Source organism: Schistocerca serialis, chromosome 1 (assembly GCF_023864345.2).
Source record: "Schistocerca serialis cubense isolate TAMUIC-IGC-003099 chromosome 1, iqSchSeri2.2, whole genome shotgun sequence".
Lineage (NCBI taxonomy): Eukaryota > Metazoa > Arthropoda > Insecta > Orthoptera > Acrididae > Schistocerca > Schistocerca serialis.
In genome coordinates, this window is record NC_064638.1 from 800,739,948 (window position 1) to 800,759,700 (window position 19,753).

The window sequence follows — 19,753 nt, forward strand, 5'->3', positions numbered from 1 at the left end:
GAACTCCTCCCAGCCTGCTGGACTGGAATGGAATGGAATAGACTCAACTTGGCAAACAAACTCCTTGCCCAGGAGAGGACCAACAAGGGCGTTCATAACAGTCTAGCTCTAATATTCACAGAGATACAGACATACAATGTCTTGCATGACTGAAGTTTCGTGTGGGACTGGTATTGATCTGCGTTATTGACCTGCTCTGCAGGACAGCCTACACATCAGGCCCCTTAAGGGCAATCAGATAGGCAACCTGCCACACATAGAAGTATTGCCGCTCACTGGCATATGCCCATCCATTTCTATCCCTCCACAGACAACAGGGTGTCATTTCCATGATGATGAGCATCACAGGGAACATGCTATGTGCAGTGTATTTACACATCTGAAGTGGGTTCCATGTCGTGAGGTCGCCAGATGTATGCCAGACTCTTAGTGCAAGTATGTATTCATCTTACGTGTAATATCTAAATGATTCCATCCCCACTGTACTTACATGCAAGTGCTAGATTCATTACTTACCCAGAAAGGATGACATAGTATACCATGTGATGCGACCCGGCTGACACCGGACCTGAACAATCTTTGCAACTACTCGACTGCAACACAAATGATGTATATGGGTGCAACATGCCAAGATGAAAGCACACATCAATAGGTCAACTGTTCCTGAGCCAGATGAAAAGAAACATTATGTGCACCGGATCACCTTTAGGACATGGAACAATGTCATGCACACATGCAATCAACTGCAGCAACACACACAGTGTTACGAGTCTGCAGACAACCTTACTGCGAGGCTTCAGTTGCTTAAGACAGTACATGTTCCACACACAACATTCCATTACAGCGCGAGACATGCCTTGAGAACACGAGATATCATCAGGCAGATACACATTCACAACTCCCATGCTGACCTATCATCATCTGCCTTGCAAGACGTACAAAGAGACACCGATCGTTTATCTACATGAAATATCGGCATTATCTTCACACTGCAGTGCAAACTAGTTTTCTGCCGAACCACCTGGCATGTGATGTAGAAATGGCCAGGTTAAACAGCCACACACATGTCCACCACCAGCCGAATTATTGCATTAACAAAAGGAGACACACTGCAGATGATACATTTCTTATGGCACATAAAAAAATATATGCACCGTAACACATGACATCATTCGGTACAACAGCAACGTGTATGCACAAAAATATATGCACCATTCCACATGACATCATCCGGTACAACAGCAACGTGTATGCATACTGCAAAGGCCCCCACACACACACACACAAACACACACACACACACACACACACACACACACACACACACACACTTAATTGCACAATTTAAAACTGCCTCAGGACAAGAACATATGTCGAGTTGTGAGTACAAATTAGTTATACAATTCAATAAAAGCAACATGCTTGTACATTTAAGAAACACCAAACAAGCAAATGATTACAATTTCAGAAAGGTTGGATGAACTGTTCAAGGGCATAAGCTTCCAAAATGAGCACATCAATAATGCAGTGGTCCACCTCTGGCCCTTATGCAAGCAGTTATCTGGCTTGGTAGTGATTAACAGAGTTATTGGATGTCCTATTGAGTGATACTGTGCCAAATTCTGTATAACTGTCATGTTAGATCATCAAAATCCCGAGCTGTATGGAGGACCTTGCCCATAATGTTCCAAACATCCTCAATTGGGGAATGATCTGATGGCCTTGCTGGCCGAGGTAGGGTTTGGCAAGCACAAAGACAAGCATTAGAACTCTTGCTGTATGTGGGCGGGCATTATCTTGCTGAAATGTAAGCTCAGTATGGCTAGCCATGAATGGTAACAAAATGGGACATAGAATATTGTTGACATACCCCTTTTTTGTGAGGATGCCGTGGACGACAACCAACAGGTCCTGCTATGAAAAGAAATGGCACTCCAGACCTCCACTCCTAATTGTTGGGCTGTATGGCAAGTGACAGTCAGGTTGGTATCCCAGTGCTATCTAGGGTGTTTCCACATGTCTTGGGCCTGGAATATCTTTGACTGGAGTAGAACTGTCTTCAGTGATGAGACCCTCTTGGAACGGAACCCCTATGACCAGTGAAGACTTGTCTGAAGATGCCCTGGACTGCATCACTTACAAGTGAAGGCATCATGACTATTACTGTTTAGCACTTTTCTTTCAATTGTGTCATATATTAATTCTTTTAAAGGATGAAACACCACATCAATGCAGTGCACTAAATCAATAGCATTTACTAGCCACAAAAGTGTAGAAATAGTATTTATTGCCAGTACTTGACACTCAAGTTGCCAACAGCTGTGACAGCAAGTTCACATTGCTTAATATTAATCCGAGATGAGCAATACCAGAAGAAGCTGACAAAAGCTGAGCTTACAACTTGTTTCACTGACCAGAAAGACAAGCTCAAAACACTAGATGGTGGCCACATATTTGGGTATACTTTGGGTGGATGCCCTCTATTGCATATTTAGTGAAACAAGCTAATTTTTCAGAAGCAATTTTACTGTGATATCCCATGAGTATTATAGCAGCTTTTTAGATAACATGTGGCTATGTCAACATATGGGAGAACAAGGAAGACCACCTCTGGAAGACTAGACCTGTGGGAGACCCAAACTCCGTATCCCCATCTACACCAAAACTCTCTCTACACATTTGTTATAAAATTATGATAGTACAAAAATAGAAAATAATAAAATTTTTGTGCATTTGGGAGGGATGAATGAACAAGTCTTCTCAAATTAACGCCCATATGCTACTAAGAGAGTCACAATTATAACAAGCAAACATGACCAGTTGATCACGAAGCCAGATTAATATCTATTATTAAATATCTTTGCATTTTACGTGTTTAACTGCTTGTTAAAATGTAAGTTAATAAGCACTAAATAAAACTGATAGCAAAAAAAGGAAAAGCTAAGAAGAAATTTAAGATAAAAACACTCTTTAGTTTAATGTAAATATAAAATCACTAGATAAAATACAGATACAATAATCACTCAGTTTCACAGTAAAATCATCCACCTAACAATTCAAGGTTTTGGGAAATGTATTGTTTCTTTACACACCTCTGTTGAAAGCAGACCGCCGGCTGAGATGCAACAGCAAGCTGTAACAAATCTTATGTGCCCCAGATGCAGCACTGTGAACCATTGAAAGAGCTGATTTCAATTTCTACATTGCTAATGGATAGGTGAATACCTCTATACTGTTCGACATAAAACTGCAACTCTTCCTCTCTGCAGCTTCAATGTGCAGATGGAATGTGAAAGACTGACTGGTGAAGTTTGTGACATGGAAGTGCTCTGCCACTGTCTGGGCTGTACTACCACACTTAAAACATTGAAGCCACAGCTGGTATGCATTATGGAGAAATAACAGTTGTGACTAAAAAGTTAAATAATCCACTTTATACATCTACATACATACCCTGCAAGCCACCACAATGTCCATGCTACTAGTCATCTCCTTTCCAGTTCCACTTGCAAACAGAGTGAACGAAAAATGACTATTTATATGAGCCTTAATTTCTCTTACCTTACCTTTGTGGTCCTTATGCTAAATATACGTTAGTGGCAGCAGAATTGGTCTGCGGTCACCTTTTACAGTGACACTATATTTGCTGTTGACTGCACAGATTATTTATTTCACTATAGCAATTTCGGCCTCTGAGCTATTTTCAAGTGATGCTGTAAAACATTTTGCTTTAACACAAGTCAGACTTTAAAATCATCTGACATGTATAGAGGGCAGTGTCAAAAACAGAAAAAAAAATTGCAGTAACACTTGAAAATGACCTAAGGCCAAAATTCAATAGTGAAATAAATAATTTCTACAGTCGATAGTGAATATGATTTCCTTTAAAAAATTCTACATGACTCTGAAGCCTGACCATGAGAAGTTAATCAGTTTTGCAGTCAGCTTCAAATGACAGTTCTCTACATTTTCTCACGTGGTTACTCAAAAGAAAATGTGTTTCCCTCCAGGGATTCCCATTTGAGTTTGTGAAGCTATGGGGAGTAAAATTTTTCTCCCTATATTAACAGGATACTACTGTATTATATAACAACTTAACCAATAACATGAACTGCAGGAAGGTTATTTAGCAGACTAGGTCAAATAAAAATATAGCTGTGAAGTGCAGTTAGTCAAGGGCATATTTCAAGTTTGTATTTATTATATGCTCAAAGCTAATAAGAGAGATAAATTTGAAATATTTAGCCACATGTGTTTCCTGAATTCCTATTAAAATACTAAATCACTTGATGTAATTAAAGTTTCTCATCACAATGTTCTCCAATACATGATTTCATCTTTAATTTTATAATTTTGGTGTAGATTTTACAGCTTTAAGTTTTAACTAATTTTAACATTTACATTAAACATTTCAGTGACAATTTTTATTTTTAATGGTAGATGTTTTTCAGTTTTGCCCAAATAATTAGCAACAGAAATTAGAGATTTCTTAGTAATTCATACATTATGAATATGATAATAGTTACTTAATTACAAACAGTATACTTTTTTCAATGTAAAGTTCAGCATTTTGTTCATTACAGCTTTGAATGCATTGAGGGTTTTCTCAGCTTGCCCAGAGACAGGGGGAGGGGTGGGTGGGTATTAACTATGGGTCCGTATCTTAACGCAATGTAATAAAACTGATGCTGTCCACACCCCCCTCCCCCCCCCCCCCCCCCCCCCCCAAGTGTTGGATGGATGCAATATTCACAAATTACATGAATCAGTGGAGAAACCCCAAGTTACGCAGGCAGTAAATCACTAGAGGTTACTATGAAAGACTACAGAGTAAGTTAAAAATCACAGAAAGGGGCTTTTGAGAATAATGTTTTTGGCACGAGGAAGAATAAAAAGAATTTATTATTTTAACACCAATTAAATTCCTGACATTAAAATGGCACCCGTATACTTTCCTCCAAATATTTCCTAGACCCTATGGCGAGCAACTTAATTGTTGGTCTCAAAAGGTAGACTTACACAGCCTTGGGACGATACAATTTTCGAAATCTTTCTGGGTTTACAATCACTTTAAATAGATAAAATTCTGTGAGTTTTCTTCTGAGTACTCCTTGGTTACTGTCACGTATTACTGACTGTTGCATGATTTATGGCACTGTCCTTGTTTAAATGTGCTTCATTTGTGCCATCAGAGGTGTGTAAGTGCATTGTCGTATTAAGTATTGTTTTTACTCCACGACTGCTTCCACTTTGTGATAACTCTCCTTCTGATCTAATTATTACTTTCTTGTTCTCTCTTTTGGAATCTGTATATGTATTTGACATTGAGAATTATAAGCTGCTCAAACCTGTGCACCATCATGGTACCAAGGCATGGTTCCTATATTAATGCATGAAAAGTTGTGCAATGTCTGGTATGGCATGTGATGATCAGATAAATGTAAGCTGTTGCAGTAATTTTTGTTCACTATGTTGTTTATACTCGTGATGTAACTCATTGGCTTTGTCTGATTTTCAGTATACATGCAGATTATCAAATATAGACGTTGAAACTGATCACCTTGTAATAATTGCAACTATTTAGGCAAATTGCAATGTTTTATAGCAAGTTGGTGTATAAATTCATACTGTTTTTCCATAACTTTAATACACACTAGACAGAATTCAGTCATCAATAATGTATTCTCCTCCACTATTTACAATACTTAGGCAATTCTGGTGTACCTTTTCCATTTCGTGACTGTGAAAATCATGTGGTTTTGAGGCGAAGAACTCATCGAGCCATGTTTGGAGTAAATTTTTGCCTGGAAAGGATGTCCCTTGAAGGTTGTTTGATAGAGAGCAGAAAAGGTGAATATCCGAGGGTGCAAGATCAGGTGAATAATGTGAGTGTCGAAGGACTACCTGACCCAACTCGTATACATCTACATCCACATGATTACTCCGCACTTCACATTTAAGTGCTTGGCAGAGGATTCATCGAACGACAATCATACTATCTCTCTACCATTCCACTCCCGAATAGCGCACGGGAAAAACGAACACCGAAACCTTTCTGTTCGAGATCTGATTTCTCTTATTTTATTTTGATGATCATTCCTACCTATGTAGGTTGGGCTCAACAAAATATTTTCGCATTTGGAAGAGAAAGTTGGTGACTGAAATTTCGTAAATAGATCTCGCCGCGACGAAAAACATCTTTGCTTTAATGACTTCCATCCCAACTCGCGTAACGTATCTGCCACACTCTCTCCCCTATTACGTGATAATACAAAACGAGCTGCCCAATTTTGCACCCTTTCGATGTCCTCCGTCAATCCCACCTGGTAAGGATCCCACACCGCACAGCAATATTCTAACAGAGGACGAACAAGTGTAGTGTAAGCTGTCTCTTTAGTGGACTTGTTGCATCTTCTAAGTGTCCTGCCAATGAAATGCAACCTTTGGCTCACCTTCCCCACAATATTATCTATGTGGTCTTTCCAACTGAAGTTGTTCGTAACTTTAACACCCAGGTACTTAGTTGAATTGTACTATTTATCGAGTAATCGAATTACAACGGATTTCTTTTGGAACTCATGTGGATCACCTCACACTTTTTGTTATTTAGCGTCAACTGCCACCTGCCACACCATACAGCAACCTTTCCTAAATCGCTTTGCAACTGATAATGGTCTTTGGATGACCTTACTAGATGGTAAATTACAGCATCATCTCTATTACTACGAACTGCGGCCTTTATGACAGGAAATCACAAATCCAGTCGCACAACTGAGATGATACCCCATAGGCCCGCAGCCTGATTAGAAGTCGCTTGTGAGGAATGATATCAAAAGCTTTCCGGAAATCTAGAAATACGGAATCAACTTGAGATCCCATGTCGATAGCGGCCATTACTTCGTACGAATAAAGAGCTAGCTGCGTTGCACAAGAACAATGTTTTCTGAAACCATGCTGATTACGTATCAATAGATCGTTCTCTTCGAGGTGGTTCATAATGTTTGAATACAGTATATGCTCCAAAACCCTACTGCAAACTGACGTCAATGATATAGGTCTTTAGTTCGATGGATTACTCCTACTACCCTTCTTAAACACTGGTGCGACCTGCGCAATTTTCCAATCTGTAGGTACAGATCTATCAGTGAGCGAGCGGTTGTATATGATTGCTAAGTAGGGAGCTATTGTATCAGCGTAATCTGAAAGGAACTTAGTCGGTATACAATCTGGACCTGAAGACTTGCCCGTATCAAGCGATTTGAGTTGCTTCGCAACCCCTAAGGTATCTACTTGTAAGAAACTCATGCTAGCAGCTGTTCGTGTTTCAAATTCTGCTCCACTCACTATCTTCAGATGACAAAATGTAAACTTAGATAACATCAGTGACCTACAAATAAAAAATGATAATAGATACATAAACCCATAGCAACTGGAATACCAACATGCAAAACAGGAACACTATGAACTGCGAACTACTGTATACGGTTTCTGTCAGTCTAGCAGAATACAAGCAGGCATTATTCTGGAGTAGCATCACTTGCGCGCAGCCTTCCTGGTTGTTGTACTTGGACTGCATCTGCAAGATATCTTAGTTGTTGCAATAAATGTCAGTTGCAATGGTTACACCTCAGGAAAGAAATTTGGCGTATACCACACAGTCAGTATTCCACCAGATGCGTAACATTATCTTTTGTGGATGCATAAAGGGCTTTGTACGGGGAGTTGTTACTTTACTTGCACTCAACTATTCCTTTCTTTTCCTTATGTTAGCATAAAGACATCAATTCTCATCACCAGCGATTATACAGGATAGGAAAGGTTGGTGTTGTTCATGAGCCCACTGATGATGAGCAAGCAGAGATGCATGTGTGGCCTGTTGCTGATTTTGGCTTAAGACATGCAGTAGCCACGCGACTGAACTGTCTCCATTATATGCAAATGTTGCACAATGGTGGAATGATCACAGTTCGTCACTGCCAGTTCTCGAACACACTAACAAGGATCATTGTGGATTAATGCATTTAAATGATCTTGATCAAACCCCACAGGTCTACCTGAACATGGAGAGTCACTAATGTCAAAATGATCCTCCCTAAAACGAGAAAACCATTTTCTTCCGATGCTTTATACAACGGTGTTATCCCCATACACAGCACAAATGTTTCAGACTGGCTTCTCTGCTGTCCTCCCTCTACTGAACTCAAACAGAAGAATGTGTCTGAAATGTTCCAATACTACATTTCCTAGCACCCACTGCTCCACTCACTATCTCCAGATGACAAAATGTAAACTTAGATAACATCAGTGACCTACAAATAAAAAATGATAATAGATACATAAACCCATAGCAACTGGAATACCAACATGCAAAACAGGAACACTACGAACTTATGCACCAACCTAATACATTACACTGAGATCACTTATCCCCTAACACAACTATATTAAATTTCACGAAAAGTTTTTCACTGTTTTGCAAGGCTAGAAATACATATATGCTGCCTCAAACTACTGATTTAGTCAAAGGCAGCATTTTTCAAAATACTTCTCATTATTTCTTAAATAACTTGGCATTAAAGCAAAGTTTTTCATTTTCCTACTCATCTGGGAAATAACTTTCAAAAGTGTGTCACATACTACTTGACCATTGCACTTTTCAAAAAGCAGTGCATATTCAATACTTATTATGATGCAATTACCTTCTCATAGAACATGAGGACTTCAGGAAGTAAAATCGCTGTGGACTCTGCTTGAGAAAACCCTTGGCCAAACATGTATGACGCAAACTTCAGAATGCACACGTAAGTTCTTTTAGGATTCCATTCAGGAATTACATGTAAAAACAAGTCACAATAGTCTCTGTAATGCCGAGCAAGCATCTGCAACAATATACAAATAAGACAGAATCAGGAATTGCCCAGTCTACAAAGATTGGAGAGTTAAGGAATAAATTCATAACACTTCAAATTGGAAAAATTTCTAAAATCTTACAGCATGCCCCTGGAAAACATGATTCAGTTTTAATGTAACATCCTTAGAAATTATGATAATTACAGTAACAATGCTCCCCCCCCCCCCCCCAAAAAAAAAAAAATCTCTTTTGTAAACAGTAAGCATAATACACTAAAATCACATTCCCCACAATTTCCCAACACTTATTAGGGAACTGAAAATATAGAAGAATATGAAAGCTCTCTCTCTCTCTCTCTCTCTCTCTCTGTAACTCTCTCTCTCTCTCTCTCTCTCTCTCTCTTTCTTTCTTTCTTTCTCACACACACACACACACACACACACACACACACACACACACACACACACACACTACAATCCCAAACACTGGTACAACAATTGAAAAATTCACCTGGGTAACCATAATCAATCTCCTTATGCTGATGGCAAATTGACATTCATTGGAAGAATCTAAGGAAATTAATTCACGAAGAACATGATAATGCATACAACTATTATTTAAGAAGTTCTTGAGTATCGCTCATCAGCCCGGAACCCATACCGAGTATAATCAATAGAAGGCGTCAACAAGAGCAGCACATTTGGCTATCAGTTCATTTAATAAGTGCACCAGTGTCACTGATACGCCGATCTAACACCGGTGACAGATTGCACAAGAGGTGTTGCGTATTATGGAGATGTTTACTGTCTAAATTCCGAAAGAGTAATTTCAAAGCGTATTAAAGTGACATATTACTGTCTTTCAATACAAATCTTCTCTAAAAAACCATATTGGTCAAATGAGTTATTTTTGAGTTCTGATGGAGACTTGACAGCAGTCATACTTCCTGAGAAACATTTAATGAAATGGTACGGCACAAGTGATATCTGCACACAAAGTAAGCTCAACCTAACATTAAAAGGTGACTTTCAGAAGCTAAATTGCTCCAAACAAATTGTTGCACCAACCATACCCATAGGTGTGATCTTATATTCATGGGGAATGGGAATGTAAAGATTAAGCCTTATTGGAAAAAATTCATACTATAAAATTAATACAAAGCAATAGCCAAAGTAAGGGTAGTCTGAAAGAGCACACCAGTGAAATCAAAATCTTTTACTACATAACATTCAATACCATGAAGCTCCACTCTGCACATTTTAACATGCTTGGATCCTCCTCGGCATGCTGTGCACAAGATGGTTGCAGCACTGTTGCTCAAGCTTGTCCCAGGCCCTGATGGTGATCCTTCTGAGGTCATTCAACATGTCCGGTGAGCACCTGCGATGATGCACCGCAAGCTGCAGTCACTCATAAATGTGCTTAATCAGGTTCAAATCAGTGTAAATGTTGTTCAGTCATTCTATTCAGTTGGTGGCTGCCTTCTGGAGGAACATTTTGCTACATGGGCATAGTGTGTTCACACATTATTGCCTTGAAAGATAAATTCATCATTATGATGATAAATGTAGGGTTGGAAAATAGGTTGGAGGGTTCTGCCCCGATACTGCACAACCTTCAGATTACCCTGTTGCTGATCCCCTCACACTCTCACATGACAATCACAAAAGGTCTCAGAGAAATTTTGTAATCATTACTGATCCAGGAATCCCTTGCTTGCTTTCTTTGCAGCCCACGGTGCATTGGAGTTTGCACTGTTGTCTGTAACAGAAAGCTGTCATGCCAGTTGATTGTGTGGAGATGGTGATGAACTGTCTGGGCCAACACAACCGTCCCAGTTCCCACCAAAAAGACATCATACACTCTTGATGGATTCTCCTCAGTGTACCTACAAGCACTCACAACACATGTTGCCTACCTCAGGCAATCACCACAAGACAGATATTCATTAATTTGTGTCCCACAATAGCAGTTGTATGTTTACATGACATTGCTGCTATGTAAGCCAGTTTGATGATGAACTTCCCATCCTGAAAAGCTTTCTTGGTGTTATATGATAATATGCCCACTGTCTCAGTTTGAAATAACACTTTGTGGTATGTTGACAGATTGAACATTTTACACAAGGTGTGCTGTTCTGTTCACAATTGAAGATGTTAGATGCTTTACTGGACTGCAGAGGGTGTAGATCTGCTTTTACCTCCATCTCACAGTAATGGTTTCCTGTGATCAAAAAGAGTATTGAGAAAGATATTTCTGATTTTCCCTTTTTTTTTAAAAAAAAAAAAAGAAAGAAAGAAAGGAACTGTGGAAAATGTGAGGATTTAAAAAAAAATATATATTATGTGTTGATGCATACGTTTTGTATAATTAAATGAAGACAAACAAACTTGGATCCCCAATACAAATGAAGACACAGACACAAACAAAGGCATAAGTAAAATATGAAGCAAAATATGCCTTCTATAACCAGACGTTCCTTCATAGGCAAAAGAGGAGAAAGAGCAAAAAGAAATGATACAACTGTGAAATCCCAACAAGTCAAGAGCAGAACAAGGTACGATGAAATTAGCCTGGAAAAACATAGACTTTTTCTATTATTATATAACTTATGAGATGAACAGAATTTTCCTTTTATGAATGCTACATGTTTGGAATATCAGATACTTTCACATTACATATTACAATGACTGAAAACTGAAAAAGTGCATGTATTGGGTGGGGAGAAGGGGTTAAGTTCACCAACAAAATGTATTCTAGTATACTTTTTTCCAATGGTTCGAGTCTCAGAAACTATAAATTTACTGTGCTCCTCGTCCTTACTGTAGTCCAGTAAAGACTACTATATGGTTGACTTTAATGAGCTTCACAACCCAATCCATTTCTCCCCTTCTTCCAACAACTTTCTATGTCGCACAGGTAATAGGTATCGTGAAAATCCGGAATTTTCTTGTGATGATATGAGCAAGGAATTTACTTTATACAGATCCACAGAAGAAAGAAGGTTTCCAACAGGTAGTGCGACTTCCTCGGAGTAGATTAGTGATGCTGGTTGCAGTCTTCCTCAGGGAGAAAAGGAACAATCTGTGAGAAGGAATAGTCAGGATACATCTACACACATTGTGTGTGTAATATTGTGATTAATGAAACAAACAGCTGTGTCAAACAATGAACAGGGAGCCTGTTGTACTTGAGCTGACCAACAGAGCTCATTTGGTTACATACACTGATCAGCAAGAACATTATGACCACCCACCTAATAGTCGGTACTGTATGGCCACCTTTGGCATTGATAACAGCAGCAATGTGTTGTGGTATGGAAGCAATGAGGCCTTGGTAGGTTCCTGCAGGGAGCTGGCACCACATCAGCACACACAAGTCTTCTAATTCCCATAAATTACGGGGAGGGGGACGACAAGCTCTGACATTATGGGCAGTCACATCCCAGATGTATTCAATCGAGTAACTTGCCACTGTGTTCCTCACACCACTCCATCACACTCCTTGTGTTGTGATGGCGGATTATCTTGTTGAAAAATGTCACTGCCTTTGGGAAACATAATTGTCACGAAGGATTGTAAAGTTCTGCAACCAATGTACAATACTCTTTGGCTACCATGGTGCCTTGCATGAGCTCTACTCAATGCGTGGATGCCCACGTGACTGCCCCCCCCCCCCCCCCCCCCCCAAGGGCATAATGGAGCCATCACAAGCTTGTCTCTGGTTCACAGTACAGGTGTCATGGAGCTGTTCCCCTGGAAGATGATGGATTTGTACCCTTCCATCAGCATGATGAAGAATGTAACAGACCATGCAATGCTCTGCCACTGCACCAATGTCCAGTGTTCAGTGTTGACGGTCACATGCCCATTTTAGTCACAGTTGTCGATGTCATGGTATTAACATTGGCACATGCATGGGTTGTCAGCTGCAGACGCCCATTTTTAGATGTGTTCGGTGCACTGTGTGTTCAGACACACTTGTACTCTGTCCGGCATTGAAATCTGATGTTAGTTCTGCCACAGTTTGCCACCTGCCCTGTTTTACCAGTCTTCCCAGCCTATGACGTCCAACGTGTGTAATGAAGGGTGGGTGGATACCCAACCAAAAATCATCTGGATATGTTTCCACCTTGGTTTCGCCCCATGTTGAAGACCACAATAATTTCATCCTAAAGGACATTGCAATTACAATGGTAACAATTTTCATTCAAGGGAACACAGTTGCAATAATAATAATTTTCATTTTAGGGGATACCATGAGAATAATAGGAACAGAAAATGACAACAGAGATTTTGGCACCATAAACAGATATTGGCATGGGTACAATGACACAAGAAGAAAAGAAACTATAAATATTCTTTTCATGATCCATGGGACAAGTGTACCCCAATTCACTTTTTCGTGCTGCACGACCAAGGGGACAACAGAAACCCCACATTTGTAGTGGGCTGCCATCTACTGGAAGCCTTCGCTACTACTTTAAAGCATTACAGACTTCTTCCCGCCAAGTAGCTGCATTCTGCTGGAAGTTGTTCGATGCAGTGCACTTGTTTGATCGCTTCTGTGAAAGTTTTTGCATATTTTTCAACTGTTCTTTTGTAAATAAGCAAGGTAAGCATAATAACCATATTTATTGTGTTTCTTATCATTTATTAGTAAATATTATGTGGAATTTCAGCGTAAAATGTACTTCAGTGATTTGGTAAATAGTTTTTAGTTTTTGACTGCATGAAATATGAATCACATGGCCAGTGCGACATATTTGTCCCACATATTATTTATAATTTCGTTATACATTAGACATTTTGGCTTTATTTCTCTCTCTGTGCGATGCTACATCACTTGGCTCAGTAAAGAATTCATAAAATAACAATAAAAACAGCAGCATCAGCAGCAGCAGCAGCAGCAACAGCAACAGCAACAGCAACAACAACAACAACAACAACAACAACATGGAGACCTTATTTCCGTTTTCTTTTTAGAAATGTCATGTCTGAAAGATAAAGAACTTCTTGAGTATTACTTTTCGCTTCCTGATAATGAAGAATTTTCGGAGGAAGAAGGTGGTGATGAAGCTGCAGATAAGCTCACCCGTCTTGACGCATCCAACAGTACATCTATTAATACTACACCACCTAGAACATTGGCTGAGCCACATAGTTATGGTTGTCACAACAGTGGTGACAGTGCTAGAATGGAGGTGGCAGAAAATGATGGTATTGCATGTGCAGTAAAAGAAAATGTCACCAAAATTACCAATAACACTGCAAATGAACTTATTGTGTGTGCAGAGCAAGAGAATGGGGCCGAACATGCCAATGAAACTGAAACACAGTGGAATGACAAGGTAACTTCGTTTGAAAACTTATCAGCATCTCTTGATGGAAGTGCATATATGAAGACTGATTTTGGACCAAATGATAAAGTAATAGATTTTTTTTTACAATTTTGTACTGATGATTGATTGAGGAAGATCAAAGATGAGACTAATCTCTATGCAACTAAAATACATGACAACATTACTAGAGGTAAAAGGGTAAGACAAGCCAGCTGCAATTGGAAAGACACTGCCGTTGAAGAAATAAAAATATTTTATTGCCATTCACATTCTAATGGGAATACATAGACTGCCTGAGCTGAGTCACTATTGGTCCACTGACCCACTTTTAGGTGTAAGTGGAATTTCTCAACTAATGAGTAAAACCAGGTTCAAAAAACTGACTGAAAACATTCACTGCAATGACAATGCTACAGCAGTACCAAGAGGTGAAGCTGGCTACAATCGACTATGCAAATTACACCCAATAATTGACGCTGTCAATAACAATTTAAAAGAAGTACACACGCCATCAAGTATCATGGCTGTTGATGAAAGTACGGTCCCATACAGAGAGCATTGTTCTATAAAGCAGTACCTTCCAATAAAGCCTGTAAAACAAGGTTACAAAATTTGATGCCTTGCTGATTCAAAAACAGGTTTCATAACTCAGTTTGAGGTGTATGCTTGAAAGAAGGACATCCAAGACTCATTGTTCAGTTTGGGAGAAAATGTTGTGCTCCATCTTACTGATTCATACATGCAGTCTCACCAACTAATTGTTCAATAACTTCTTCACATCGTACAATCTGATGAAGTAACTAAATGAAAGAGGACCTTTTGGAGTTGGAACAGTGAGGACAAACAGGAAGGGACTTTCAGGTATGATGAAGAAACAAGACAAATTACAACGGGGGCAGTTGGCAGTTTATGTTCAAAACAAAGGGATGTGTCTCAGAAATAAAATGGCAAGACAACAAGACTGTGATGATACTAAGTTCTTATCATACCCAAAAGATGTAACCTTTGTCAACAGGAAAAACAGAGATGGTACTTCATCAGAGGTCTTCTGTCCTAAAGCAGTTGCAGAGTATAATGTATTTCTGAGAGGTGTAGATTGCTTTGATCAAATGCATGAGATATGCAATTGGAAGGTGATCTCTAAAGTGGTGGCATCATCTTTTCTTTTTCGTAACTGACCTGGCAATTGTTAACAGTTTCATAATGTGGAACCGTAAGCATAGAGGAGGACATAACCAGTTATCCTTTCACCTTTCGCTTATCAGACAACAAACAGCAGGTCATAAAATCAAAAGAAGAGGAAGACCAAATTTTCTAAGAAGAAACAAACCGGGTGTCATGACTGTATCAGACGAAGTTTGCTTTCCCAGCAAAAGACACAAGGAAGCACTGCAGGTTATGGAGCACAAAGCAGAAGGAAGTACGAACCGACATGATGTGCATACACCACAAAGTTCCTCTATGTGCACATCCCTGCTTCAAAAAATTTCATAGAAAATAAATGATCCTGATATCGGCATTGGTAAAATCAACATCAAACATCATTTACAACATAACCCTTGTATTTGTATAAACTGGTCACAAAAATTAATTATTTTTTGTAAAAGTTGCAGCTGAAATTAAATGATCTCTCTTATGCTCTGTTTTTATTCAAACCTATGCAATACTCCCACCTAATGACCAATGGGACATATAAGACCCACCTGAAATATTAAAAAAGCTGATTGTAGCAACCATACACTTTTTATACATTTCACTTTAGAAGCTATTCCTTAAACAAAATACAAAACCAAAATTTAAAAAACTGAGTAAAAAATAATTTGGTCATAAAAGGGATATTCATGAATTAAAAAACTAATAGGTGTCCCACTGTCGGTCCACACGGCGGGGGTGAAATGCATGAGTAATAAATGGAACAACATCAATAATAATAATAATTAAAAACAAACAGATTCATGTGAAGTAATGAGTTATTATTTTAAAAATGTGGACTATTCTATAAATATGATGTCTATAGAAAATGAAACTTGTCAACCAATCATCATTTTAAAAATGTGGACTATTCTATAAATATGATGTCTGTAGAAAATGAAACTTGTCAACCAATCAAACTCAGAACTGCAGGTAAGGAAATTGAATACACATGTATCAGTAAAAAGGCAGGAAATATCATAAACTTAACAGAATTCTATAATTGGGTAGAAAGAAGTAACTTGACTGAGAATAACCAGGCTAATGATGTACATGATGATTTAGGGATTGAAGCAGTTATGAGGGAACCAGGCGAGCAAAAGTTGGGCACTGTGTTAATGAACAATGACTTAAGAATAAATAGATACAAAAACAGTATTGCAAATATTAAAGAGAAAGATGTAGATGACGTTTGTGGTATTAAGGAGAATAATTGTGGTGATGACTTTGTGGCAGTAGATGAAGAAAAATATTTTATTTGTTTCAAAGAGAAAGTGGGTGTATACGAAGCTTTGGGTGAAAATGGTGAGTATATTAATGTTTTAGAGATACCCAATTATGTTGCTAATGATTTGTATAATATTGATGATAGTGCCACAGCTAATAGGTTCTATGATTTAACTCCTTGTGAAGAAACATGTACACATGATATGAAAACTTTAATAATTAAATATGACAAGGAGATTAGGCTACCTGTTGAGAAGAACAAAAGTGAATTATTTCTGTATAATAAAGAGGGGTCCAGAAAATGTAGACAATCTTTGATAGTCAACATTAATGGAACAAAATGACATACCTTTACAATTCTTGCACAGGGGAAAGGTAATTTTGTGTATTCAAAGTGACTCCCATTAACAGCCGAACAATGTTGATGCTACGGATCTGTTGACCAAAGTATGGTTGTCAGTGTTGCCGGTGTGATAGCAGCATAGGACGCCCCGATGTTTTCTCGTAGCTAGTTCAGCATAGCTGGCTTCTGTTGGTAAAGTTCACTTTTCAAGGTCCCCCATAGGTAGAAGTCAAGAGGTGTAAGGTCTGGAGACACTATCAGGTATTCAACAGCTCCTCTAGACCTATCGATCATCCAGGTAGATTTTCATCCAAGTAGACTCTGACATTTCTGTGCCAGCGAGGTGTAGTGCCATCTTGTTGTACATAAATTTTTTTATTTCCAAATACCTCCCAGATGCCCCGTAAAATTGATGTTTGCAGCATATGTAGTAGCAGCTGCCGAACTGAGAGGATGCGCAGCAGCAGAACTTGTCTGATAAATAGTAAATTAATTTAGTCTTTTTTTTTCCACATGCTTCTGAAATGTTGAAATGTATGTGAATTTTTAAGGGACCAAACTGCTGCAGTCATCGGTCCCTAGACTTACATACTACTTAAACTAATTTACACTAAGAACAACACACGCATCCATGGCTGAGAGAGGACTCGAACCTCCAACGGGAGGGGCCGTGCAGTCGGAGACATGGCGCCTCTAACCGCGTGGCCACTCCGCGCGGCTCACATACTTCTGATAAGAAGTGAACTATACTTGTGTATTTTACTGTGTAGACAGTTGGTTAGAAAATTAATCATAGTTTTTGTTTTTGCGTAAGTGCTGTGAATATCCTTGTGTAGAGGGGCTTCCTAGTGCACATGTTCCCACCACTAGAAACTTCATCATGCCACAAAGTTTTAATTTTGTGCTAGTAGACAGCATAGAGTTTAGATCAGTGCATTCTAGTTTGAATATTTATCTTGTGCAGTAACTTTTCAGTAAACAGGATTACTAATAACAGATGTCTGTAAATATACCAACTACAGTAGAGAAATTTATTTCTGTTTAATAGCTTGGAATGAAAGTAAATCTAATCAAATCTAATCTAATGTAATCTAACTTGTGGTCTCAGAGTACAGTGAGAAATCTGCACAGCAACTTTTAGTGTTACTTTGTTCTCCTTTGCTATATTTTGTATACATTTCAAACTCAGTAGCACCATTTGAGACCTTATATCTATTTTATACACTGTATGATATGGCTTGGGACTCTGCTTGTTGTAAGCAGGACTCAAGGCGAGTTGGTTGCTGTCTGAAAACAGCTGGAAGCTGCGTTGGCTACCGTCGACAAGCTTCTAGCTAATGCTCAAAGTTGCGGTGATGTTGCGGCACCAGTGAGAAAACCTGCGACACCCTTGGTGCCACTGGAATCCCCTGGTGACCCGGACGTTCGCTGTGCCTTCTGATACGCAATATCTAGCTGGTCTGTCCTCACTCCAGAGTGGGTGGCAGACAGTGGTGGGTTCGCGTGTCACTGGGCGGAAGGCGATAGAGGGAGCAGGCCATGTGGCTGGCTCCCTACATCTTAACAACAGCTACAAGGTGCTACCCAGTGTTGTTGATAACTGAGCCAGCAGAGGATGCCTCTCCTGTTGGGGCAGCGGTCGATTTTCCTGCCCAGTGTGGACAAGTACAGAGGGTAGGTATGCTTGTCGTTGGGAGCTCCAATGTTAGGCGGGTGATGGACCCCCTCAGGAAGATAGCAGGTAAGGTGGGAAAGAATACCAGTGTGCATTTGGTATTTTTGGCGGAAGGTCTCATCTGTGATATGGAGGACGCCCTGCCAGTGGCTATCGAGCACAATGGATGCAACAGGCTGCATGTAATGGCACTTGTCGGCACGAATGACACCTGTTGCTAGGGATCCGAGGCCATCCTTGGCTCCTTTCGGCAGCTGTCTGATTTCGTGAAGGCAACTAGCAACACATGCAGGGTGCAAGCTAAGCTGTATTTGTAGCATCGTACCCAGGGTTGATTGCGGTCCTCTGGTTTGGAGTAGAGTGGAAGGTCTAAAGCAGAGGCTCAGACAACTCTGCGATAGTAACGGATGTGAATTTCTCGACCTCCACTATCGGGTGCAGAATTGTACGGTTCCCCTTAATAGGTCAGTCGTGCACTACATGCAGGAAGCGGCTGCTAGGGTAGTGGAGTACATGTGGCATGCACATTGGGCGTTTTTTGGTTAGAGAACCCCTCTCTTGGGACCAAAGACAATTTGCCTGTTAAATCAGCCACAGTGCAGAGAACCTTGGTCCTCATAGATCAGAGACAGAGAAGATTAATAATATTTTAGTAAACTGCAGGAGCATCCGAGGAAATGTCCCAGAATTATTATCACTTACCGAAGCTTTCAATGCACACATAGTATTAGGAACAGAACACTGGTTGAAACCAGACATCAATGACAACAAAATCCTAAGTTCAGATTGGAAAGTTAATCATAAGAATAGGTTAGTCGCCAATGGTGGTGGCATGTTCATTGCAGTAAAAAATTCGATAAAATCTAGTGAGTTTATCATGGATTCTGAATGTAAATTAATCTGGGTGAAACCGAATATCAAAGAATGGTGATAAGATGTTTCTACAGACCACCTGGGTCAGGATCTGTAGTTTGAGAGTGCTTCAGACAGAACTTGCAGAATAGCATTAGCAGTTTTCCTGATCATGCCGTTGTAATAGGGGGTGACTTCACTCACCAGGTATAGATTGGGAGTGTTTCGCCATCAAGAATGGCACCAGAGACAAGGATTCTTGTGGCTTTGTTC

At 39.5% G+C, this 19,753-nt stretch overlaps 1 protein-coding gene across 4 annotated transcripts in view; it reads right to left on the reverse strand.

The window, feature by feature from the left end:
• Positions 1 to 19,753, reverse strand: part of LOC126483972 (centromere protein I-like) — a 393,190-nt gene that overhangs the window by 87,877 nt on the left and 285,560 nt on the right. For all 4 annotated transcript variants that reach the window (XM_050107290.1, XM_050107282.1, XM_050107275.1 and 1 more), the window contains exon 13: positions 8,700 to 8,879. In XM_050107290.1, the coding sequence (XP_049963247.1) occupies positions 8,700 to 8,879 (180 nt within the window). The remainder of the gene's footprint in view (positions 1 to 8,699; positions 8,880 to 19,753) is intronic.